The sequence below is a fragment of the Myotis daubentonii genome, chromosome 16 (genome assembly GCF_963259705.1).
Source record: "Myotis daubentonii chromosome 16, mMyoDau2.1, whole genome shotgun sequence".
Classification (NCBI taxonomy): Eukaryota; Metazoa; Chordata; class Mammalia; order Chiroptera; family Vespertilionidae; genus Myotis; species Myotis daubentonii.
Window position 1 is genome coordinate 44,980,850 of NC_081855.1, and position 25,491 is coordinate 45,006,340.

General features: G+C 59.7%; 1 protein-coding gene across 2 annotated transcripts in view; it reads right to left on the reverse strand.

Annotated features, from left to right (window-relative positions):
• Nucleotides 1-1,492: 1,492 nt before the first annotated feature.
• TMEM132E (transmembrane protein 132E) overlaps nucleotides 1,493-25,491 on the reverse strand; it is a 51,177-nt gene continuing 27,178 nt past the window's right edge. Inside the window, exons 2-9 of one of the 2 annotated variants that reach the window (XM_059670563.1) lie at nucleotides 13,246-14,176; nucleotides 11,632-11,778; nucleotides 11,178-11,370; nucleotides 10,169-10,312; nucleotides 7,552-7,757; nucleotides 5,575-5,860; nucleotides 4,489-4,680; nucleotides 1,493-3,562 (exon numbers count right to left, since the gene is read on the reverse strand). In XM_059670563.1, coding sequence (XP_059526546.1) covers nucleotides 2,525-3,562; nucleotides 4,489-4,680; nucleotides 5,575-5,860; nucleotides 7,552-7,757; nucleotides 10,169-10,312; nucleotides 11,178-11,370; nucleotides 11,632-11,778; nucleotides 13,246-14,176 — 3,137 coding nt within the window. In that variant the 3' untranslated portion in view covers nucleotides 1,493-2,524. Of the gene's footprint in view, nucleotides 3,563-4,488; nucleotides 4,681-5,574; nucleotides 5,861-7,551; nucleotides 7,758-10,168; nucleotides 10,313-11,177; nucleotides 11,371-11,631; nucleotides 11,779-13,245; nucleotides 14,271-25,491 lie in introns of those variants that run through there. The other variant, XM_059670562.1, reaches the window with a different exon arrangement.

Sequence of the window (25,491 nt, forward strand, 5' to 3'; positions counted from 1 at the left end):
TTTTGCTCCAGGCAGGGGGCAAGCACATGCGGAGACAGGGAAGCGAGAGAAAGCACGCCCTCTGGGCCTCCTCCCTTCCTGGAATGTCCTTGGCCCCGTCCTCAGCAAATCCGGTTCGAAAATGTTTCCTCCTCTCCGCTGTCCCCCACCAACCCAGGGCAAAGCCACCACGGAGAGCATTCATCGTCCCAGCTGGTGATGGTCGGCTGACTTGCCCATCTTCCCTGAAGAGCTGGGGCTCCTTCCATACTCCCTGGCAGGGCCTAGCACATAGTAGGAGCTTTCTGTGCTGCATAAACAAATGGAACCGTGTTCCAACTTTAGCACCAGCACCCCCTCCCATGCGCACACACCCTGGCTAGAATATTCCCTCTTCCTTGACTCACACCTATGCCCCATCTCTCTCTGTAATTGTGACTTTCCGCACTGATCACGTGGTAAGGTGGCAGGGTATAGAAAATCCCCAAATGCAGAACAGTGAGGAGGCCATCTATGGTTTTTGTTTGGACTTTAGTCGGCAAACATTTGTTGAACACTTGCCGATTCTAGGCACCGAGGGTTAAGGGGGCCCCTTTAGGAGGTCACTGTTGGGGTTACTTGAGTAGCAGGTGTCTGGCGCTCTGGGAACCCGAGGACAGTACTTCTGCCCCGGGTTCTGCCCTGGCCATGGCTTCCCTGTAGCTTCCTCGTGCCACTGAGCTACACCCATTCCCTGTTGCCAGTCCATCTTGGGCAGAGCTGACCTTCCCTGAAAAGTCAACCTGAAGGTGGCAAACTCCATGCGTTGTCTGTGCCAGGAGCTTGGCTGCCGCTGGGCGCCGTGCAGGGAGCTTAGGTACCCAATCCTCACGGTGCCCCCAGGGCTGCCCCTGCCGAGGAGCAGAGGCCTGTGGGAGGCAGGTGTGTTTCCCAGGGGTTGGACCAGGTGCCAGTGCAGCCTGTCCTGCCCCTGGTCCGTTCTGCCAGATGCTGGTTGCTGTGCCTCCTCCCCTCTCCAAGGTGGCTGCTGGGCCACCTCTCCAGGCTGTTGGAGGCTGGCCAGGCTCCCCCTCAGGTCAGGCGCCCCTGTGCCCCCAGGGGCTGCTGCCTGTGCCCGAGAGCGAGCGGTCTCCCAGGGCCAGCCAAGGGCCTGTGGGAAGGGCATACCCTGAACAGCCGTGGCTCTCTCCGGCCTGGCTCCTGCCGTGGAGACCACCAAGCTTTCTCCATCAACCCATGGAGAAGGGAGGCCTCCCTGAGAGGCGGGGATGGGGGTGGGGATGGGAGAGCCTCCTCTGAGGGGAGGGCTGAAGGCTGTGGAAGAAACGGGCCAGCACTGAGGTCCGTGAGCCCTGGATGCTGGAGGGGGAAGAGCAGGACGGCAGCAGGGCTCAGCCGTGTTTCTCTCTCACGTCATTTACTGTGCCCACGTGTGCATGTGTGTACACAGGTGTGTGGGGTGAGTGTGCATGCGTGCACATAAAGCAGAGACACGGAGCCAGCCACCATGCACTGTCTGTTCTCTGGGAGCTGCTGCCCCCACCTCCAATCTGGTCGCCTCCATTTATTTAAGAAAAAACCCGACACAGTGGCGGTAGAACCCGAGAGAAAAGTGGCTGTGAGATGGGGTAGGGAGACGCCCGCTCCCTCGGCCTTGCCCATCCCCAGGTCCTTCACAGCTTCCTCGGTGGGTGCCCCCCTCCATTCCCACCGGATTCCACTTCCTGGGGGGATGGGTGGTGGCCCCTGCAGAGCAGGGAGGAGAGGCCAGCCGAGCTGGAGGGGCTAAGGCGGAGTGCTGGCCTTGCTAGGGGGCAGGCCTCCCTGGGCCCACCCAGGCCATGGTGCTCTGGGCTGTGGCTTGGCCAGGGGTGGGCTGAGGACTCCTCCCCCTTTCGGCCACTTCTATAGCCCTTGGGGGCAGAGGAGGGAGCCCTGGGCTCTTAGGAAGGTGCCTGGCTTGGCCACAGACCCCTCTGGGGTCTGCTCCCAGGTCCTAGGAAGGGACTGGGAGGTCCCAGAAAGCCAGAAGATGCTACACGTGTCCCCCAACCTCCCCAAAGTTTTGTCCACAGCAAGATCCTCGGCAGGGCAGGCAGCTGCTGCCTCCCCGCCCTGCAGGACAGAAATCCCTGAATAGTGGTTTGAGAAAAGTCTTTGTGCAGCTTGTGACACAAGACCCCACAGATCCCCCCAGCACAGGGGGGACCCCGGGGACATGGGAGGCAGGGGCGGCTCACAGAGCGGGCCCACCTGGCCTCGCTCCTGGGGCAGGCTGTCTCGTATGGGAGGAGGTTTGGAAAAGGTAGGAGGGCGGGGCTTGCCTCCTCCTAGCGAGCTCCCAAAGGGGCCCCCCCCACCTGCGGCAGCAGAGAGGGAACCCTGTGAGGCAGCTGGGGTGGGGGGGAGGGGGGGAGGCGGCGCCTGCAGAGAGCAAAGCTGCAGGGGCAGGGCCTTTAACATCCACGTCCGCCGCCAGCAGCCCGGGCGAGCAGGGGTCCTGGCCCTGTCCCACACGGAGCCCACCCCCCGGGGGACTGCGCCTCTACGCCATCTCTTTGTTTCTGCGCATGTAGTTTGGGGGTGCAGCAGGCCGCGTGGTGCTTGCCACATCTGGGCAGCCCCAACCCAGGTCCTCTTCGTCGTCCTCCTCCTCTTCGCCGGCGGGCACCGAGTCATAGGCCAGCTCCTCCGTGGGCAGCGTGGTGAAGGTGGTGAACTTGACCCGCTTGCGCTTGGACGTGGGCGAGCTGGCGGGGTCCTCCGCCTGGTCCCGGGCCGAGCCGCCCGAGGAGCCGTCGCCCCGCCCGTGCACCTGACTCTGGACACTGGTCTGCGAGCTGCCGCTGCTGTGGTGGTCGCCGTGGCAGCAGGCGGGCACGGTCTCCAGCGGGTTGCCGGCCGGTGGCGACAGCTCCCCCTGCGCCCGCAGCGGCTGCCCGTTGCCCAGGAACACCCAGTGGTGGGAGTGGTCCGTGCTGGTCTGGCCCTCGGGCGGGATGCGCTTGTGCCGGTAGCGCAGCACGAAGACCACGCAGTTAATGAGGAAGACGAGGATGGCGAGGCAGAAGACGCCCAGCAGCGCGTACATGCCGATCTCCAGGTCCGTCAGCCCCCGCTGGGGGCCCGTGGGCAGCGGCAGGAAATCTTCTGTGGGCGGCACCGCGGGGCTGGCGGTGACCGGCCCCGGAGCCTCGGGTGGGGACATCCCCGTGCCCGGAGGGCCGGCTCCCCGGGCTTCGTCCTCGCCCCCACCCGGCCCCGGTTGGCTGGGGCCTGGGTAGTCGTAGGTGGGGTCCTCCTCCTCCCGCCCAAAGTGCACCCGCAGGCCCACGGGGGTCGTAGCCAGGACGCTCTTGCGCTTGGTCTTCTGGCAGCTCTCCGCGATGGTGAGCTCCGCGCGGAGCAGCTGCCCTGCCCCCTCCGCCTCAGCCACCACCAGCGGGAAGGCCCGGTCCTGGGTCACCGTAGCCACCCGCTCGTCCAGGCTGCTCACCAGCAGCCCATAGTCCCGGGGGCTGTAGAGGGAGAGTGGAGCTGTGGTGCCGTCACTGTAGGAGAGCCAGAGGCTCAGGAGGGCTTCCTGGAGGAGGAGGAGAAGGGGAGAGGAGTCAGAGGCTGGTCGGGCTGGCTTCCCTGTTGGATGAGCTTTGTGAGGGCAGGGACCCAGGTGTCTGGCTCTCGGCGGGACTCCCAGGGCTGGATGTGCCTGGCAGGTGGCAGGTGCTCTGGAATGACTGACTGGGAGGTGGTGAAGAGGGTCCAGGGCACATGGTGGCCATCTGCTGCCTTGAGAATTCCTCTGCCCACCTCACCTTTCTCCCCTGGATGAGCTAAAGGTAAGTTCTGCCTTGGGTCTCACTCAAGTCCCTTTTGCTGCAGCAGTTACTCCACTTCTCCATGCCTGCCCCTGGGATCACCCCCATCCAACACTTGGAGATTTGAGGACACACGCCAAACCCATTTCCCCTGTTGGTTACACTGGCCTCCCTGCAGGTGAGAAAGTAGGGCCCAGAGAGAAGGGATTGGCCTGGGGTCAGGGCGCGAGTGGAGGCAGCTGGCTTCTGGCTCCTGACTCCTGGCTTGGTGCTCAACACCCGCCTTCTCATTCCCTGGGCTTCTGCCTGTCACCTTTCCACCTTTGCCTGCAGCCAGTGTCCTGGCATTTCGGGGGGTGGGGTGGGCTGTAGCTGAGGCTCCAGAAATAGGTAAGTGTAATTCCTGGGGTACAGGCAGAGCTGATAGGCCCTCTGGGAATCTGGGAGGGGGAACCAGATTAGCAGGAAGACCTCAGGGTGGCAGGTGTAGAAAGCGAGACCTTGGCCGGACTCCCCGGGCAGACCGCAGTGGGGTGGGGTGGAGCAGGCACACAGGGCATGGAGGGTAGAGAGATCTTCCATTGCCCAACGCCCTAATTTTGGGGCGCTTGTGGCACACGGGCAGGCCAGAGCCCGCAAGCCCTCCTTCTACACTCCAAGCCCCAGGCTGGTAGGCGGGGCACCCAGTTACCTGCTTGAGGAAGCTGAGGGTTTGCTGGGCGGCGGCGGTGGCCAGGATGGTGTGGCTGCTCCCGGGGCTTGGCCGGAGGGAGAGGGCGAGGCTGGCCACCACCTGGGCCTGCAGCTGTGTGATGCTGACCTTCTCCTCTGTCACGGTCAGCAGCGTCTCCCCGAGCACAGACTCCGTCAGTGGGGACACCACCTGAGGCAGAGAGGGGTGGGGTGGGCGAAGGCCAGGAAAGCAGGACCCCAGGGTCACCCATCGGGGGGAGTCCCGGGGCCACCGGAAGAGAGGTCCAGGGGGTGGGGTAGGCTGGGAGGCTCTGCCTTAGGTTTGCACCTGGGAACCAGGGTCCAGGGGTCTCTTGTGGGGGGCGGGGGGCATGCGGGGCTTGCAGGAGCACAGATGAGAAAGATGGGCAGATGTAAAGGAAAACAGTAGGCCCGCACAGTGAGAAATAGCAACTGATATTCCAACCTCAATGTGAGGGAGACGAAAGGGAGTGGTGGGGACTGTGGCCAACGGGAGAACTCATGCTCATGGAAAGGGGACACCAGTACTGACTCTAGCAGCGTATTCCCAGGTGGGAAGGCAGGCCCGGTGTCACCAGATTTATATTTTGTAAAACCAGAAATCTGGTTTTCTAACCAATGAGAAGCTTTCTAATTTTCAAATGTAGGATCGATTGTTTGTACAAGCAGATTCCAGCCCACGGGTCACTGTTCACCATCTCCCAGGTGGAGGAATTCTACTCGGGCAAATGTCAAGGAGGTCAGAGTTGAGTTCCTAGCTCCTGAGCTCCCTCTCCGGGCCTCTAGCTGCCTGAGCCCGCACTTGCTCTTCCGCCTCACCCACACCTGCTCTCAGGGACCATGCGGTGATGCAAGGTTGATAGTACTGGTCAGGCGTGGAGGGAGACCCTTCACCACGGTGAAGCTAAAGGACCTTGGCCTCTGATGGTGGAACATCAGGCAGAGGCGCAGGCAGGGAAGAAAGTGTGTTTTGGGGGCCGAGACCCTAGAATTCCTTTCCTAAGAACATCTGCATCCTCTGCCCACAGGTAAACAGGGCTCCTGGCACTGCCCTTGTGCCTACCTTGAAGGGGGTGGTGCCCGGCTCCAGGCCTGCCAGCGTGCTGCTGTCTACCAGTCGTGCCACGCGGGGGTCACCCACCCGCATGAAGTCGCTGACCAGGTCGGTGACCTCCACCAGCCAGTCCGGGCCCAGCATGGTGACCACCTGGTCGGTGCCCTCGGACGAGGTCGTGTGGAACTGGGTGAAGACCTGCAGCGTGGCGTGCTGGTACTGCAGGGTGCAGCCGCGGCTGCTGCTCTGCCGCCGCTCCTCCTCCTCGTCCTCGTCCTCGCTCTCCCGGGCTGACCTGGGTGGGGGCACAGGATCAGTGACCTGCACCAGCCCCTCCCTCCCCTGGCCCTGCTAGCCGTTCCCCGGCTCCCGTGGATGGCCGTGTGCAAATAGCGAGCCTTGTCCCTGGCTCACTCCTGTTCCTGACCAGTGTGGAGCTGGGAGGCCCAGGCTCTTCCCTCCTAAAAAGGCACCTTCTTGGCCCTCCCTGGTCTCTCTGCCTCCACTTGGCTTCCCCCACGCCTGCGAAAAGCTGGCATCAAACCCTAAGGAGTGCGACCTCTTTTCAGCGCTGAGCGTGAGCCTGGCCCTGCTCTCAGCTCTGCGCTGGAGCAAAGGCGATTCCTTTACGGAGTGCCAGGAGCCGGGCTGGCTCGCCCTTCACTGTGCGGCAAACAGAACTTGTAAGTGATCAACCTGGATGGTCAGCCGAGATTCACAAGCCAAGTGTTGAAGGGGCGGCTTGGGTTTCTCTTGCTGCTCATAGTGAAATGCAAAAAGGAGAGAGAAAAACTGAGGGAAGAACTGGTGAGCAAAAGGGACCCAGGACGTGATGGTCTGGGGAATGCTCAGCCTAGTCAGAATTACCCACAATGCAAAAAGCAAGGGAGTCACCGTGTGGCTACTGTTTTGCTAGTGCTTAGAAGAATCAAGCACTAGAATATTCATCCACACAGAGGGTGCTTTTACCTGTTAACAAATCCAGTCCTCACCACAGTCCTGTGAGGTAAGTGTTAATGTGCCCATTTTACAGATGAGGAAACGGAGGCATGGAGAGGTCATGTGCATAGCCCACGGTTGCCCAGCTGGTAAAGAGCCAACTGGTTGTCTGGCTTCAGAGTTTACTGCGTCCTCACTACTCAAAGCGGCATCAGCATCACCCAGGAGCTGGTCCAAAATACATGTGCAACGGACAGGATCTGCAGGTGAGCCGTGTGCTCGTTCAAGTTCAAGAGGCTCTGGTCCACCCGGCCTTGCTTTCCCAAATCCTGCAGAACTGAACTGAGCCCAAGTCTCACTCGGCTGCCTGCTCCTCTCCCTAGCCCTGCCCCTCCTCCTTTTTCCTGCTGGCTTTTCTCTCTAGCAGCCATGGTGGGTGAGTGGGATGTGCTGAGTACAGATAGCCATGCCCCGCAGTTGGGCACTCAGGTGTGTGAGCCTGCCCCCCAGAGAGCGGACCCAATGTGAGTTGGTGTGTGCCCAGCTGATGTGCCTCGGCATGCCCAAGCTGGGGCACGTGTGTGCTCCTGTGTTACTGTGTCTGCTCCATTTTGTCTGCTGTTGGGCTGGTCTCTCACCCTCTTCTCCAGACAACTCCTTTCCACTCATCCTTTTAGACTTAGCTCAAGAGTCACCTCTTCCAGGAAGCCTGCCTTGACTTTTCCCAGAGAGAGAGGTGGTTCTCTCCTTTGTGCCACTCAATTCCCTGCTTCCTGCATCCACTGTGCTCTGTGGCATATACATGATGGCTTCCCTGGTGGACCCAGAACTTGGCTGAGTAAGGCACTGGCCACATTCATCTCGCATCTCAAGCACCCGCCAGTGCCTGGCACACAGTAGCTGCTCAGTAAAAGTTTGTTGAGTGCATAACCGGCCCGCAGACTGTGTACATCGCGGCCCTTAGGCTCACATGCAGGTCAGACCGTGTGCCAGGGCTGTGTCACCCGCGAGTGTCCCGAGTATCTGCCGTGTGTGGAGGGGCTGTACCTCCGGTCGGGGAGGATGGGTACCCTCCAGCCCTTCACTTGGCTGAGGCGGGCGTCCGAGAGCTCGATGTGCAGGGGCAGCTTGGGGACCCAGACTGTCATTTCCAGGGGGGCACTGAGGACGTCGTAGCGGAAGGTGACCCTGGCATTCATGGACCCGCGAGACTCCTTTCCGCTAACAAACACGTAGTCACAGCTGCTGGATACCTGGGGAGGGGAGGGAGGTTGGTTGGCATGTCTTGCCCTACAGGTCATCCTGCGGGACAGTGCAAGGAACTGCAGTCTGACAAGCAGGGCCAGAGGCTGTTGGAGAGAGAAAGTACCAGTCACGTGAGGCTGAAGGGGAGGGGGCGGGGGGAGAAGGCACCTCCTCATTCAATTCCTCCGGGAGGTGTCAGCTTCTGTGTCCCCGCCTCCATCCTGTGTTTCCAGAGATCATCTCTCAGGGGCTACTGCGGGAGGTGGATGCAAATGCCTCCACAAGGGGCAGCCTCTGGGGCCACGGATCACACCTCGAGGAGGCTTCAGGCTGAGCGTCTTCGGGACTGGCTCGCCTCCCCCCATGACTACCTGGGCAGGTGCCGGCAGGTAGAGCCCTTCACTGCACCAAAGCGCAGCCTGTCCTGAGCAGGACACAGGTGCTGCACTGAGCCAGGAGGAGGTCAAGTGGGGGGTGGGGGGTGAAGGGCAGGACTTGGCTCCTCCTGGGCCCCTCTGGAGCAGCAGTCCCAGGAAAACGGGCTCTGGTTAATTTCAGGCGAGGGGGCTGCTCCAGCCTGGGGAGGGAGTGAGGGAAGGAGAGAGGGAAAATCAGGACCAGAGGACCTCAAGCCCAGACCGGCGGATGACTGCCACCACGGGCTGCAGCTTTTGCAAGTGCATGCCCCTCTGGATACCAACTTGCATCTTAGAGCTTCCCCGGATGGGCATAGGCCTGCTGAACACCTCTGGGGGGCGGAGACCTGTGCCCACTCACAAAGGTGTCGCCGCCAGTCCTTCAGGACAGATGCAGATGCGTGTACGTGTTACATGCGCCCACACACACACCTGGACTGAACACTGTGTGCAGTGTATTTAGGTGCTCCAGCTGGTGCATGCCCGTGGGTGCACATGCTCACGTTTGGATGCAGCCTGTGGGCTGATCACACCCCGAAGGCTCTGGTGGGGGGGTGGCCAGGAGGTGCTGGGCTGGAGCTCATTTGTGGAGATGAGCCCAGGGCGTCCCAAACTCCTGCTCGCTCTCTTAACCGTCTCAGAGGGGCGGGAGCAGGGAGTGGGACTGCAGCCCTGCCAGCGATGCTCATTTCCCACTTCGGGAGGCAGAGCATCCCATCTGAAGGCTGGCAGGTTCCACTTAGAATGTTGGCAGACTCCATAAGGAACCCGAGTGTATTTCATTGAGAACGGAACCAAGTTCCATTTAGAATCTTCGCTAATTCCCTTTGGTACCTCAGCCATCACGACTTTGTTCTGGTCCCTCTGGGGCCGGGGTGGGGGTGTCTGGGCAGCAGAGAAAGGTGCAGGGCTCTTGGGAGCAGGCCCATTCTTCCCGCGCCAGCTGCCAGCCGTGGAGGGCCCCTGGGCCTGGCCAAGGCTTCTACTCCCAGGAGGTGATGGGGGTGGGGGACCACGCCATCTGCTCTAGCGCACTTGGAAGGACTTCTTCTTGGATGGGGGATAGCCAAGGTGAGCTCCAGCCTCCCAGACCTGGGGGGACCCAGGGCAGAGTTTGGAGAGAGAGCATGCACGCTAGGTTAGCCCCAGGGAGCCAGAGGGAGCCCACCCGCATCCCTCTCCTCCCGCTCTCCTTCAAGCTGGAAGATTGACGAGAACAGGGAACAGATTCCGGAGTCGAACTGCTGGCTGGACACCCTCCTGCATTACTGCCCGCTGTACTGCCTCTGACCACTATCCAAGGCCAGGGGAAGGGACAAATCTGGAGGCCTTCCTGGGGTGGTGGCAACTGGGCCATTTGAGTCAGATCAATACCCTTTTTGCTAGGCCATGGAGGACCCAGGGCCCAGGGTGGGGGGGGGGGGGGTCTCTGGGGAGGAGCTCAGGGAGGGGCCTTTGGGAGTTGGAGGAGGTTGGGGTGTGTGCCCAGAGGGGTTGGGTCCTTCCTTGTACAACCCTCATTCCTGGCCTAACTCACATGCTTCTGGAAGCTTCCTCCCTGTGCTGGGTCTCCTCCACTTGGAGCCAGCATCCAGGTTCAGAGCATCTCTCTGAGGGGCCCACCCCCTGCCCCCTCGTTGCCTTGCCCAGTGTCTGCCACATACCAGGGGCTCCAGAACCTCTTGCCAGATTGGATTGACTTCAAGTTGTCAATGTTGCCTTCTCCCCATGGTCTGCAGGCAGTCTCTTCCCCATTCCTACAGGCAGCCCTCCGGGGCTGGCAGGGCAGTGCCCAGGGCTTTCCCTCACCCCACTCAGGCTGAACGAGGGATGCCCACAGCTCTTTCCCACTCCTGCTCCCAATCCCAAGTCTTCTTGCCTGCCGAGGGAACCTACACGGCGAGGGAACCTACACGGCACGTGGACGCCCCTCTGGCTTGGGGCCCCCCTCCCCCGAAGGTCTAAGGCCTTCTTCCCAGGGGCCCCGCCGCCAGGAAGCTCACCTTGATGATGTCCTCATTGTCAGACTCACATTCCACCAGGGCAGAGACATCTAGGACGAGGCCGGTCACTTCGATGGCAATGACCTTGACAGGGATGGCCACCGTCCGGCCAGTCAGGATGGCCGTGTTGATGATCTCTGTGTCCTGTGGGGAGGAGAGGGGGGTAGGGCTCTGCTGAGCCAGGTGCTTGCAGATCCCTCCTCTACCAGGACACGCCAGCCAAGGCCCCGGCTCCCGACTGCCCCCACTTGTCAGGTGTGCACCCTTCCATGGGGACACGTGCGCACATGTGCAGGGAGGTGCGTCCACCCAGCCTCGCACCTTCTCAGATGCTCAGCTCGCTTGGTCTTGTGCAGTAGCTCCCGCAGTCTACCTCCCTCTGCTGCCAAAAACAACCATTCCCAGGGCCCTCCCATCTTCTCTCCACGCCTTCCATGCTCTCCAGGGCCCACAGAGGAAAGTCCAACGCATTTGCCTGGCCATTCACGGTGCTCCTGGCTGGCCCCAGCCCATCATCCCAGCCTTATCACCCCAATGCCCTCTTCCTAAACCCATTGCTCCCTTGGACCAACCATTCACATTCCCATCACTGCACCTTCTGTCTGCATGGTCCCCTGACTGAAGCACCCTCCTCACCTTCTCTGATTGTATGAGCCCTTCCCCCACACGGCCTTCAAGGTTCAACTGCATGGCCGCCTCCTCCAGGAAACATCCCCCGAGTGGTCCCTCCATAGGTGACTACTCCCCACTTAGTCCCCCTCAGCATCTGCTGTCCTACTCCAGCACCAGGTGGAGTGCTGCCTGCCTCCTGTGAGTGCGTGATACACACACACACACACACACACACACACACACGTTTACATGGTCCAGGAGACAATCATACACGCAGACACTGGCTCACAGGCACATGTGCACTGACCTATACGCACACTGAGCCGTGCACATTCCCATCACGCACGCATCCACGATGGACACACGCACCCACCAGCCCGGTCCCCGCCCTGCTCACCATGGCCAGGGGCAGGATGGCTTGCACATCCCGCTGGATGACCGTCAGCTCGGTGACCGCCCGCTCCAGGTCGGGCAGAGCGCCATGGCCGCGGTAGTCGATGTGCCACATGATCCTCCGCTTGACCGACTGGCTGGTGAAGTTCTCCATCTCAAAGTCCAGCTGCAGGATCTCCAGGGGCCCCTGGCCCTCCCTGCCGGGGCAGGAAGGAAGGAGAGTCAGAGAGGAAGGGCTGGGAGCGGCTCCGGAGCTCTGGAACCCCAGCCCCTCTTGGCAGCCTGGCCCTGGGGCCCTCCGAGCCTCCTCCAGCCACCCGAGGTGCCCCGCCTGGACTCAGAGCCCCCACAGACTAAGCCCAGCCCTCCCACAAGCCTGGCCTCCTCCACCAAGGACTCCCCCACCCCCCAGGGGCCTGTCCTGCAGAAAGGTGGGCAGAGGCGCCACCTCGGCTCACCACGGGGGCAGGGGTGAGCCCTGGGCCCAGGCCACATCCACGGTGGCCGTTGAGTGCTTCGCCCCAGTCAGCAGCTCCGAGGTCACGTGCCACTGGCCGCTCCGTGACTTGGTGCCTAAAAGGGTCACACCCTTCTTGGCCTTCACCCTGGGACAAAGAGGGAGGAAGGAGGAGGAGAGAGTCAGCCTGGGGCCCAACGACTGCCCGCCTGGTCACGGCCCCTAGGCTGGGCTGGTCGCAGGGGGAGCAGGTGAGTCAGTCACCCTGGGCCCCAGACTCAAAGCCGAGACTAACCTGGGGAGTATGGTATCACGTAGCTACAACCCCTGACCCTCAGTGGAAGCTGCAGTCAGCTCCGCCCTGTCTCTGCTACGCCTTGCCCTACCGCTCCTTACACACCGTGGCGACAAGGGCCTCGCTGCTTCTGCACACCCCCCATTCCATTTACAGGGAGCCCCTAAGGACTGGAACCCCTTCCCTATGTTTAGCGGGAATATGACAACTATGGGTTCTGCTGGGGCAAGAGAGAGCATCTCTGCTCTTGGTTGTAGCTGCTCTTCAGAAAGCTGGGAAGGTGAGCAGGTTTCTGAGCTCTCTTTTCTCTGGGCCGGACATCTCTAGTTCCTCTACTCGCTGCTTTTCCCAGAGTTTCAAGTCACTGGTATCCCAGCCACCCCCCTCGAGACACTGAACATATATGGTGTAGGGTCCTATGCTACCTACAATACTTCAGCTGTGCTCTAACAAATGCCGACTGAAGCAGAATGGTCATCACCTCCCTAATTCTACATGCGCTATTCCTATTAATGCAGCCCAAGATCTCTGGTGACTGACTTAACTCCTAGTCACATTCAGGTATCAATCGCTGAGTCAGATATGATCCTTTCCTGAAGTATTTGAGCTTTCAGTTCACTCAGGAGAGGGGGCGAGACTTAAAGAAGTCAGAAGCTAACGGTCATGTTTCAGGTTCTCTTGCTTGGGGGAGCAGGGAGCGTTTTGGGGGGGGGGGCCTTTCCTATGAATCCTCCAACGTGGCTCAAACCATGGATGCCTACTGTGAGCCGTCTTCATGTTTTGTGGGGATGTGTTTCTATTTAAGGCATTTCTGAATGGTGAGCGGTATCCTCCTCAGGCTACAGAAAGAGCTGATCTCCTGAAGCTTTCTCCCGACTCTAGGACTGGACAAATGTCCCAACACACACACACACACACACACACACACACACACACACACACTCCTGCTCATCCTTTGGCTCCCAGCAAGGAGCTGCTCTCTGATCTCCATTTCTCCGCTTTGGCCTCAGTCTCCTCATCTGTGAAATGGGAGGTTTGCGCCAGCTAACGTCTAAGGGCCCTTCCAGCCCCAGTTCTCTCCTTTTGGACGTCCGTGCTGGGGAAAATGGACATTTCTCCTTTACCGGGATGTCATTTCTGTGAGATACGGAGGCAGAGCGGGGATTTCTGTCGCCACTAGACAGATGAGACCACTGGGGCTCAAATAAGTGACATGTCTTCCTGAGGTCGATCGAGTGGAAGAGCTGGGATTAGGAGGCTGGACAGGCAGGCTGGTGAGGCCCTACAGAGGGAAGCCAACCCTGACCCATGAGCGCCTACCTGAGTGTGAAATGCTCCACGCTGGGGCGGGAGGGGGAGGAGGAGTTGGGGGCCAGGTAGAGGAGGATGCTGAGCACTTCCCCCGGCTTGAGGGGCCGGTCGGGCAGGCGGATCATCAGGTTGCTGTCCAGCCTGTGCTCCTGCAGGGTCCTCCTGGGGGGCGGGCGGAACAGGCTGATGCTCCCTATGCGCAGCAGCGGGTGCTGGGTAGGGCTCTCCGCCCGGGCCCCCACTCCGGCCCCAGCCCCCCGCCAGGTGCCCCCACAGCCCCCCGAGGCATCTGGCGCGTGGAGAGTGTAGTACAGCTCAGCCTGCTGGCTCTCCCCTGCGGACTCGGGCTCCAGCCCCTCCGGAGACTTGCGTCGGGCGGTGGGCGGTGCGGCCGGGGCAGGGGGCCCGAACCAGGCCAGGGGCAGCTCAGCCCGCACAAGACAGGCGGCCAGGGCCCCGCTGAGGCGGCAGGAGCTCTTGACCTCCCGGGCATCTCGGAAGGCATGCAGGCGGACACAGGGCAGCCGCTCGGTGACGCCGAAGTCGTCCCAGTCCCGGCCGGCTACGTAGAACAGCACCTGGGCCACCGGCTGCGAGGCGGGCACACGGGCGCGGACGATGAAGGCTCGCACCTTCCAGTTGACCGTGAGGCGCTCGGGGATGTCCAGGGTGCTGGGCGGCTGCAGGAGCTCGCGGGCCACCACCTGGCTGGTGCTGAAGGGCCCCAGGGAGACGTTGAGGACGGGCAGCTCCTTGGTCTGGAACACCACGAAGGGCTCCGAGCGCTGCAGGGAGCCGTTGGCCAGCGCGGGCGGCAGGGGCCGCGCCTCCCGCAGGAAGAAGGCCAGCCGCGTGTGGGACAGCCGGTAGCTGATCGGCAGCACTGGGCCGGCCGGGGGCCCCGGCGGGCTGGGGCTGGCTGGGTGGGAGCGGCCGGAGGCTGGGGACAGACAGAAGAAAGACCCCACGGTGGTCAGGAGAGGCTGTGCTCGGACCCCAGGACACCCCGGGCGGCCACTCTCACATGGGGCCATCCACTCCACAGGGGGGCAGCGCCCAGCCTGGTTCTAGGTCCTGGGGGGGGGGGGCAGTGCCAGGTTGCCCAGGCTCTGAGCCTGGCCCCACCTTTCCAGGTATGTTCACGCCCTCACTGAGCTGCCCCCCTGGCCTGGTGCAGCCTTCATTTCGTTATCTGCCACGTGGGGGTAAAGTTAATTCCGGCGCAAAGCGTCTCGGAGCTTTAAAGAGGTTTCATCCCCCTGCATCCTCATCTGTGAAAGGCGGATAACGTTTTCTTGCCTCGAGGTGCCACTAGGAGGTCTTACTAAGTCGTGTGCACGAGGGCGGAGTGTGGGGCTGAGGAAGTGTGAGCTCGCACCATTATCGCCTCGCCCAGGGCTCAACAGCATTAGCTTATTTCATCCTCAGATCAATCCTCTGAGCAAATCTGATTACAATCTCCATTGACTGAACCCGTTTTCCATCAATAACTTCTCTTTTTCGAAAGCCTGTTTTCACATCTCACAGATAAAGGTGCAAGACGCTTAAGTAACTTGTCCCCAAGCCTGACCCTCCAACCCAAGCCCCTTACTGGCCCAGCTGCCTCAGATGGTGTGGGTTCCCAGGGACCTCATACACCTCCACACCCTGGAGATACAGGGAATTCGATCCTCAGTCTCCAAACCCAAATGTCGGCCTCAGGTTTGACCTCTCCCTCCTCTCAGTCCCCTCCCCCCTCATCCTCGCAGGAGCCGCCAGGTTCCAGCAATTCCACCTCTTAACTCGCTGGTATGTCCCAGGCTGCCCCCTGTCTTCCATGCCCAGGCCCCTGCCCCAGTCTGGCTTCACTCTTGTTGCTATGACAACATGACACCGTCTGAGTCCCTCCTTTCTCCAGCTCACCCCCTCCCTGGCCTCCCCTCCCGTACACAGCAGCCAGAGTGATCGGTTCCTCTCGACCACAGATCGGACCCTGTCGGCCCCTCACTCCCAGCTCACCCGCTGGACACTGTCACGGAGCAGGAAGGACCACGATATGGAGGTTCGAGGTTTGAGAACCAGTTCTGGGTCTTCCCAAGGGCGCCCCTGAGTCACATTTCTCCCCTGTGAAACTGGGTAATAATAGCAATGCTGTCTCACAGGGTGTTGTGTTGTCATTTGTTTGTTTTCTGAGAATCAAATCAGAAAGTGCTCTACAAATTGTACAACACAATGCAACTGGGTGTAGTAGGTATTATTAAATGGTTTCTCCTTCTGCTTCCCAAATAAAATCCAGGCTGTGATGGTGGCATTCAGGGCCCTCTAGAATGGGGTTCCAGGGTCCCCTTCCCCCAGGAATCCTCCTCCCAAGCCCCACTGCCAAAATAACTGGACAACTCCTGGCGTTAGCACTGCTGATGCTGCCTTCTCGCCCCTCCTTTGCTCATGCTGTGCCCTCTGGGTCGAATTCTTTCCTTTCCTATCTGCACACATCCACATCTGAGTCTTCCTCCAAAGTCACCTCCTCCACGAAGCCCTCCAAGATGCATGCTCAATTTCTGCAAAAGCCCTAGGACAGTTGTTCTAAGAGGAGCAGTGCCCTTAGGACCAGCTGGGGGCACTGCTGGGCTCTGGGCAGCCCATGCTTTTACACCAGATTGCTCCCTCCATTCCCAGAACTCTGTTCCCAGGCCACCCTTCCCTCCTCTGCAGCCTGCAGGATATGCCACTGCTAATGGTGGGATGGAGGTGGGCAGCTGAGTCCCAGATGAGGACAGGAAGATATTTGGCAAGGCGGGTCCCTGGAATCTTGCCCCCCAGTTACCCCTGGAGGCTCTGAGACGGTACCCCAGCCACCTGGGACGAGGCTGGCCCCAAGGCACGAGGGTGGGAGTCCAGGATGAAGGTCTGAGCCAGGGAACAGCAGCCAACCAGATGCTTTGGAAGCAGCAGGAAGCAGACAAGCAGACAGAGGCCTGGGGAGGACGCAAGTTCAAGGCTCCTCCTTGCCACACTCGGTGAGCAAGTTGCTTCCATTTGGAGCCTCGGTTTTCACCTCTAAAACTGAGGTGGTGACAGCAGCCCACTCACAGGGACATTGAGAGTAGCCACAGGAAACCAAGGAGGGAGGAGGGACACTGTTCGATGTGGAGGGATGTGCGGGCGGAGATGGGGAGATGCCGCCGTGCTTGTCCTGCTGCAGGTGGAGAAGGGCAGCTGTGGTCAGGGAGCTGTAGCTGCCCATTCTCAGGCCAGGTGGGTGGGGCGGGGGGGGGGATGTGGAAGTCAGGCCACTGGCCCTGCCTCACTTAGCATCCGCCGGAGACCCCAGAGCCTGCTAAGTAGCACTTAGTCCCCTTTGACCCTCTTATCGTCCCAATCTCACGGCTGGCCATCTGGACCCCTTGGCGACACAGCGGGGGCAGGGGCCACCAGCTGGGCAGCAGACTCAGAGGGGCATGAAGGGAGGGATTGGAGAAACGTGTCTGCAAGCACACCTTGCCCTGAGTAGATTTTGGTTGCATTGATGGAATTCTCTGGATGAGCTGCCCAGCACTGACTAGGAGGCTGTGGGCTAGCGAGTGCCTCCTCCCTGAGGCACCCAAGAGGAGCCTGGATGGCCACCGAGGGGAAGGGTTGCTGACACGGGGCTCTAGACCCCTCCCAGCAACCTTGAACATAAGGAGACTGAGATTCTGGAAGGGGCAGCAACGTGCATTAAGAAAACAGCTAGCTTTCAGAAAGGGGAGCGGACAAGATGGTATTGTGGTACAACAGTTTTAGTGCTTATGTAGTGGGGTGTGGGGTCCCTTCCTCTTTCCATGACCTGCCCAGGCATCACCTCCTCCCTGAAGCCTTCCCTGATGCCTCTCACTGCCACCACCTGGGTGGTGTATTGCTGCTGCTGTGCTCTGTCCAGCTCTGGTTCTGACTGACCAGGAGCTACGTCCTGGTATGAGTGCGAGGTGCAAATGATCTCATTAGTTCTGCGAGTGCTCCCTGGGGGCAGGGTGCTGGCCTATGTGCCCCTTTGCCAGTGTAGACAGAAGTCTCTCCAGCCACTTCCAACACCAGAAGGCATGTAGCTGTCTATACGTTTGCCTTTCCAGCTGGATTGGAGTAGGGGCAGACACTGGGTCTAGACCAGCCTTGCATAGTACGCGGGGTGACACACAGTAGATAACTTAGCAAATGCCAATTCTACCCTCTTGCTGGGCCAGTGGCTGGACAGAGGCCCTCCCTGTTCATCTCAGGCTGGCCCCAGGTCTCTGGGAGCACAGCACGGTCTCTGGCCACCCCCGACAACCTTCGCACCCTCTGCCCAGGCACACACGCCAGTGTCGCCCCAAGATTGAATATATAAATTCATCTGCGTGGAGGCGAGGGCCAGGGCCAGGCGGGCGAGAGGTGGGGTGCCTCTGGCCATCTCCCTGGTTCTAATCAAGATCAGATGCCTCCTACTTCTACCTCTAATTGTCCCCAAATTAAAACTAATCGCTTGCAAATCAGAGGGGAAAAAAAAGATTGTCATTAGCTTTGATGAATTTGAAGCTAAGGGCACAGCAGGGCAGCCAGCAGGGCCGGAGGGGGCAGAGCTGTGCGTGTGTGTGTGTGTGTGTGTGTGTGTGTGTGTGTGTGTGAGCGCGTGCACTACACCAGATGTCAGTGCTTGGGGATCCTTCCCCACTGGCTCCTGAACTTGCCTGAATGTAAGAATCAGAACAAACAAAACAACAATAGCAAATGGATTCTAGGGCCAGAACCAGGCTTACAGTCACTTTGCAGATGGAAGACCTGGTGATTCGTATGCTTATCAAGCATCCCAGGCCCGTGATCATCACAGAAGTTTGGAAAACACAGGGCTCTAAGCAGGAAGGGTTGGGAGATACTGAAGGGACTGTGACTCGCGTGGCCGACAGCGAAGGATCAATTGCCCGGAGCCTGGACCAGTGCCCTTGCCAAATCTATAAACGAATGGAAGAGAGGGAGCAAAAACCATGGCTGTGCAGGTGGAGAGGATCTTAGGGGCCACATGGTCCCTGATCAAGAGGCCAGGGATGGGCTATGCCCAGTGACCCCGCCCAACCCAGACCTCCAGCCTGCAGGAGGGTGTGGCCTGGCAGGCCAGCGCTGGCCCAGGAGATCTGCAGTGGGGGGAGCTCTCCAGGAGGGTACGGGAAAGAGGCTCTAAGAGGCAGGATGCCTGTGTTCCGGGCCTGCCTTTCCTCGGCTAATCCGTGCATCTGACCTAGGCCAAGTATGTCTACGTCTGCTCTCCGGGGCCCTGTCCTCCCATCGGCAAAATGGGGAATTATCAACCAATATACCAGTTTCTGCAGAGCAGGGTGCTGAAGCGGGGAAACCTATGGCTTGAGAGAGGTTCTTGTTTTGTGGGGGTTTTTTCATTGGTAATACCCTGTGTTAGCAACAGTTTTAAGAAATGGTGTGTTCATGCTTCCTACTTCCTCGTTGGAGGGTGAGCTGGGCACACTTTCTAGAGCACACTTTCAAAATATGTTTTAAAGGCCTCGAAACTGTTTCTTTCCCGCCCCCAAAAACCTCCCCCTTGGAAATCTAATAAGCAGAAATCAGCCCAAAGATTTTCCCAGGAAGATATTCACCGCAATGATATGTTTATTAGTAAAAAATTAGAAACGAATGTCCAGAAGCAGGGAATGGCCCAATAAAAGCAAACACCCACAAATGGGTGTATGCAGCCATTACAGACTGAGGTTGGCTTTTTTAGAAAAAAACACAATTTACTCGGAACGGCAAATAAATAGTTTGAACTAAAAGCAGGGTGCAGAACTGGCAATACTGCATGCTACCCATTTTATATAAAAAAATGCAGACTCTGGGGGAAATACATCAAAATGCTAATGGGGTTGTCCCTGGGGGGTGAGGATTATGGGTGATTGTTATTTTTTTACTTTGCGTTTTTATGTATTTTCCAGTCGTCTGCAGTGAACATGGATTGCTTGTAAAATTAGAAGGAAAACAATAAATGTCATTAAAAATGAAGGGAAAATGTTTGAAGTTGTTCCAAGAATTAGAAAAACACACACAAGAGAATAAATGTTTTTAAAAAAGAGAGAGAGAAGAAGAAGAAGAAAAGAAGCAAGAACCTGTGTGGTTTGGGAGCAAAAAAACATTCAAATGCCACTTTCTTGCTGTGTAACCTTGGGCAAGTTCCTTAACCACTCTGACCCTGGACAGAGCCCGTCACATAGAGTGGTCCTGACTCCACAGGCAATTGCTGGGTGTCGTTGCTGGTACCGAGTCAGCCCTGGTGCTCATTCATTCATTCACTTCACTCTCCCTGGTCATTTCATTCTGAGAGGAGAAAAGCTGGGCCGTTTTTCTCCAGCACTTGCCTGTTGAGCTTCCAGCAGGTCCACTGTCAATGTCGGTTAAGCTAAATGGGACAAAGGCAGGAATGGCAGGCACACAGAGCAGACTCTCCCCAAAGACCGCGACAGCGGCACCAAAGCTGGACAGAGTGCTCGTTGTGGGGGCCCCTGGAATCCAGCCCAGGAAGCCACTGCCCTGCTGTGTGGCCTCGGGCAGTTTCCTCCCCTCTCTGGGCCCCTCTTTCCTCATCTGGGAGACATAAGTAGTCCCTTTCCCTGCCTGCTACATGGGCAACCGAGGGGTGAGCAGGGGCCGCGTGTGCAGGGAGTCCTGGTGCGTCCTGGGCCACACAGGGGTCAGCAGGATAAAGGGGAGGGCGTGTGACAGCTGGGCTTGGCGTTCCCCAAACAATGCCCTCCCCCGCCCTGCAGGACAGGGCCTGCCCAGTGTCCCAGGCGCTGTAGTATCATCACAGAACCACTGAGCGTCTGGGTCTTGCACTAAGATGCTGGCCAGGGAGCCAGCAGGGACTGAAACCCGGGCCCAGCTCTGCGCACCAAGCCTGGCACCTCGCACGTAGCATGGACCGCTTCTGTCTTTTTCTACGTTGACAAATTGGCCATGTACATTGGGTGTCCCCACCCAAGGCTGGAGCCTTGATGAGCCACCTCTTGGAGGAGGAGCCCAGCAGAAGAATGGGTGCCTCCCTGAGGTCTGGGGCCGGAAAGGGACGCCCACACCCACCTGAGCCCCTCCATACTCCCTTCTCCACCTCGCTACGCCCTTTCCAGAGCTGGACAGTGTCTCCTCCACCACCCCGGCAGCTCCCTTTTCCTCTGTGTCCCCAACACTGCGTGCCTGCAGCCTGGGCTGGGCAGGAGCTCCCAGGCGGAACTTGCAGCCAGTGTGCTATGTAATAACTATTCCTGCAGTGGGCATTGGGGGTTGGAGGCGGGGGGGCGGGGGGGCGGGCTGTGGAGGGGGAGAGGGCAACTGAAGCCTCCGGCAACCCATAACCCCTTCTCCCCCCAGAGACTATAAATCCTGGAGAAGCAGCTTCCCATACTGTCGCCCGCCCCCCTCCCCCCCCCCCCCCCCGCCCCCAGGAACACAATGTTGGAATAAGTCAGCTGGGGGGAGGGGCCTGCAGGAGAGGCACCCTCCCCCACTTTGCCCTAAATCCCCTCCCAAGAGGCCCCCTGCCTGCTTCCTCCCAGGAGCACTGGTGACTGGCCAGGTCATCTCCTGCCACCCGCCTGGGAACTAACTCCCTGCGATCAGGTCCCTTCCCCACATTTTATAGATGAAGACACTGAGGGTCAGGAAGGCTCCCAGCAGATGGGCTCTGCCATTTACCAGCTACATCATCTTGGGCAAATAACTTGGCAGCCCTCACCTCGGCTTCCTAAACTGTAAACTGGGTGACAGCAATTCCTCTCTCACTGGGTTTCTGTGAGAATGAGACATGCGTGCTATAAGATGACCTGCAAAGGGCTTCAACCATGCCTGGCCCACAGTGAGCCCTCTTTAAATGTGAGCTATTGTTTGCATGCTATTAGCCTCATCATTAAGTAAATTAAATTAAATTGTTATCATCACAGGGCCCAGAGATCCTCCGAGACCCAGTGAACGGCTCCCCGCCCCTACGCGTATGAACCCCAACCCTGATTCTCTTGCGGTCGATTTGCCTGCTGTAAGGGCGGGGAACCTGTAGCTTTCTGTATCCCTGGCATCCAGCACAGAACCCCATGAGTGAGTGATTGTGATGACCCTGGGAGGTTGTGTCCGCTAACACACACACTCACACACACACACACACACACACACACACACACACACACACTGTGCTGGTCTTCCTCTTGCAGACTCCCCTGCCCTCCCCTCTCCTGGAACATCTACCCTAGCCTGACCACTCCTTTTGCTTCCTCTGCCTAAAATCCTTCTCCCCACCTGCTGCCGGCCGCTGAGCTGCAACCTCTCACCTGTGGGGAAAAGGGAGGAACTCAGAGAGACACAGGAGGAGGCCGGGAGGAGGGGAGGCTCAGCTCACCTGGGGCTAGGAAGGCCTCCTGGAGCCCAACAGAGGACAGGGCAACAGAGGGTCAGGTGGCCATGGAACCCCAAGAGGCTGCTGCTAGGACTGCCCCTGCCCCTGCTCCTGGGCCGCTCAAAGCCCAGGGAGGGACGCCCTGCTGGGTGCACAGCAAGGCAGACCTGAGACCAGCCGTGGGCAAACTACGGCCTGGATCCGCCCGTTTGAAATGAATAAAGCTATTGAAAAAAAAGACCGTACCCTTTTATGTAATGATGTTTACTTTGAATTTATATTAGTTCACACAAACACTCCATCCATGCTTTTGTTCCGGCCCTCCGGTCCAGTTTAAGAACCCATTGTGGCCCTCGAGTCAAAAAGTTTGCCCACCCCTGCCTGAGACCCACAGGAACCAACTTTCTAGCTTCCTGGCTCCCTGCTAGTCCCAGGGGCACTTCCTTGCTAGCCCTGTCACCTCAACACCTGAGGGGAGCAATCCCAAGGGGAGAGGAGTAAAGGTTTCCTGATCCCCAGAGACTGGCCAGGCAAAGGCCATCCCTTCCCCCACAGCTCCCGTTCTCGGGGGAGCCTGTACGCTCACCTGGCACTGGGGTTCAGAGCCTCATGGACCATGACAGAGAGGGAGGCGGAGAAGGGGAAGGAACCCCGGGAGGAAGTGATGGAGGCCGTGGGGGCAACGCCCTCAAGATGTGCAATTCCAGATGGAACGGTGTCTCTGGGCTGAGGGGTTGCTGGGCCGCGGGAGCCTGGGGCACAGAGGCGGGGGAGGGGAAGAGGTCCCGGAGCGGAGCCCTGCCCCCTCCCCTCCAAGGGCGCAGTGAGCCTGGCCCCTGACGCCGCTGTGCCCTGAGCCTGCCCTTGTGAGTTGTGAGCGTGTGTCTGTCTGTGGGTCTGTCTGCATCTGTGATCTCAGGACCAGGACCAGAGGCTCCGACAGGCTCGCAGAGACAAGGAGGCCTTGTATCGCCAGGCGAGCGTCCCTCACCCCTGGGAACAGCTCTTGCGTTTATTTCTGAAAATCGGAAAGGGGCCCCATCCTCACCCCTGCCCGCCCCCCCACAACCCCTTGGCCCCAGACCGCAGTCTTCCCAGCTGTAATGGGCCTGATGTGAGGTCCCTTTTGTGATGGGAAGGGTGGGGTGGGGTGGGGGCGCAGGGGTGCAGGAAGAGGGGTCAGGCGCTTCATTTGTGGACAGGTCTGGAGTCTGCCAGTGGCTGGGGGGCTGGGACAAAAGGACGCTGTTGGAACAGCCCTTGTTCTGTGGACTGAGAACACCCTCCACCTTGCCTGGCCCAGCTCAGGCCAGGTGAGGCCGAGGGCCCGCTGCTCCCACCAGCCCTCTGGGAGCCCCCACCCTGACCCCCCAAACACACTAGCTTCCTGTGGGGCCAGGGTTGGGGGAAGACTATAAGTGAATGGGGGATGGGGCAATGGGGCCACACCGATGTGCTCAGGGGAAGGGCCATTTGAAGACAAAGGCCTGCCTTTGCCAGTCCAGTCCTCTGGGAACAAATGCTGGGCTCAGGGCAGGGCAGAGGGGAGGTCAGCAGGCAGGAGGGCACCCTCCAGGGTGCAGGCCTGAGGGGGAGGCCTGGACAGTACCACCTGGTCACATCACACCCCTGGGGCCTGGAAACCCAGACCATCCCTAGCTTAACCTATCTAACCAGACCTCTGCTTCAGGCCACCCAGGAGGGCTTGCGGGGGGGGGGGGGGTGAGAGGGGGTTTAGAGAGAGGGGGGTAAATAAGGCAAGGATGAGAAAGCTGGGGTGGGGGTGCTGAGAAAAGGAAAGAAACCTAGAGTCAGGAAAAGAGGGGAGGGGTAGAGAAAGAGGAGACCAGGAGAAGGGAAACAGGAGGCGAGATTAGGGGGGCGAGGGGGGAGGGAGGGGGGTGGCCATCAGGGTGGAAGAGGGAGGTGAAGGAGGTGTGCATAGGGCAGGGGGTGGGGAGAGGGAGGCTGGGGGCAGTGGCCTGAGCCCAGGCCTCCTGAGCAAACCTGTATGGCCAGGCCTCGGAGCTGAGTGAGCTGCAGCAGTAGCAGCGGGGGAGGGGAGCGGGGGGAGGGGGCTGCTCTCGGAGTTACACTAAATGACTAATGTGCATTATCCTAATTATAGCGGAGCAAGCTGAGCCTTCCCACTGGCGCAGCCGCCCGCATCTCCTAATAAACAATTAGCCGCAAACAAAGAAAAAAGTGTGTGTGAGAGAGAGCAGCCTGTGCGCTGGAGTGTGTGCCCATGGTGGGTAGGGGTGGGCTGGGAGCTGGGCCTCGAAAGGGTGGGGCCTGGGGAGAGCAAGGGAACCACATCACCCCTCCAGCCCATGCTGCCCCAGTCCAGGGTCAGGGCTGCAGGGAGCCGCAGGGCCCCCGAGATGCGGGGTGGGCCAGCTCGCGTGTAGAGGCTGCGTATGGAGTGCTGGGCCGGGCTACACGGGTCACACATCCTCACAATAACCCAGCATCCCTGCGTTCGCCAATGAAGGACCCGGAGCAGACGCTGAGGCCTGGCCAAGGACACACAGCTGGGTTAAGCCTCATTGGCCCTCCTGAGTTCCCTGGCTCGGGGCTCATTTCCTGGGCGCACTGGAGCCTGGATGTGGGGGACCGGGTGTACCGGTCCACGGAACTGCGTTTCCCAACCTGCGCCCGGGTGCGCGTGGTCACGACGGTAGGACCTCCTCGCCAGCCCCCGTGCATTTCCCTGACCACCTCTGCTGTCTTCACTGCAATCCCGGGGGGCGAGCCTTCGCCCCAGCCCCATCTTCAGGGAGGCCTGGGGGTGGGAAGATGTTTGTTGGAGGTCCTGCAGCTTCAGTGGCAGAATGGGGTTTGGAACTCAGACTCCTGATCCCTGAGGTGGGGATGGGGGTCTGCAGAGTTGGGTCACAGGAGCCAAGGCCCAGTTCAGGGAGCTTCCTGTGGGGGAGGAGCGAGCAACAACCCAGGAAAGGAGGAGTAGGGCATTTCCAAGCTGTCATGTCAGCCCTGGAGGAGGAGCCCCCCACTGGCCCTTGTGGTGCTTTGAGCCCCGGTAGGTTTCCCTGACTCAGTTACCAGCTCTCCAGTGTCTTCCCCAGGGAGCCTGGTGCAGGCCCGGCCCCGGCCCGGCCGGGGGAAGCCTGGAGAAGTGGGTGGTCAGGAAGGGAGGCCCCCTCCTGAGCTGAACCCCAGGACGGAAAGTGTGCGTGCATTGAGAGTGGAGCCAGCCCAGCCCAGGGACTCGGGCCCTGCCACCTGCAAGGAGTGACTGGGCCTCAGCTCATGGCTGGCAGGAGGGGGTGGGGGATGGGAGCCCGGAAGATGAGAGCCACCTGCCAGCTGGGGAGAGGCTCAGAGGATCAAAACCTCAGCCTGGGATTCAGGCACTTAATCTTTAAGCCTCAACATCCTCATCTGCAGAATGGGGCTGACAGAACCTGCCTACATGTGGGTGTTGTGAGGATGAATAGAGGACCCTGGCCCACAGCCCCGCCCCTCACCACCTCCTCCCTGAGGCCCTCCATGATCAGCTTTGCCCTGCCTGGTTTTTTCTCGGCACCACATTGATTGACTGGCAGTCGTCCAGCTGCTGCTCCATTGGCATTTCTAACTCAGTGCTGGACAGGGGTCTCCAAGACTCTCTGGCGCAAGCCACCCCCTTTACAGATGGGAAGGTAGGTTCCGAGAGGAGGAAACCCCTCCTAGGGTCCCACAGCCGCTCCTGCCCCCGGCCCCACTCTAACTGCAGCCCAGGAGGCCACTGGAAGCTTCCTGCTTTCCAGTCCCATGTTCCCGTGAGTGTTTCCCTTTCCCCTCAGGGCTCTGAGTTAGATGCCCTCTCCCACTCCCCGGCAGACACACCTGAGCCTGCGCAGCTCCAGCCATGC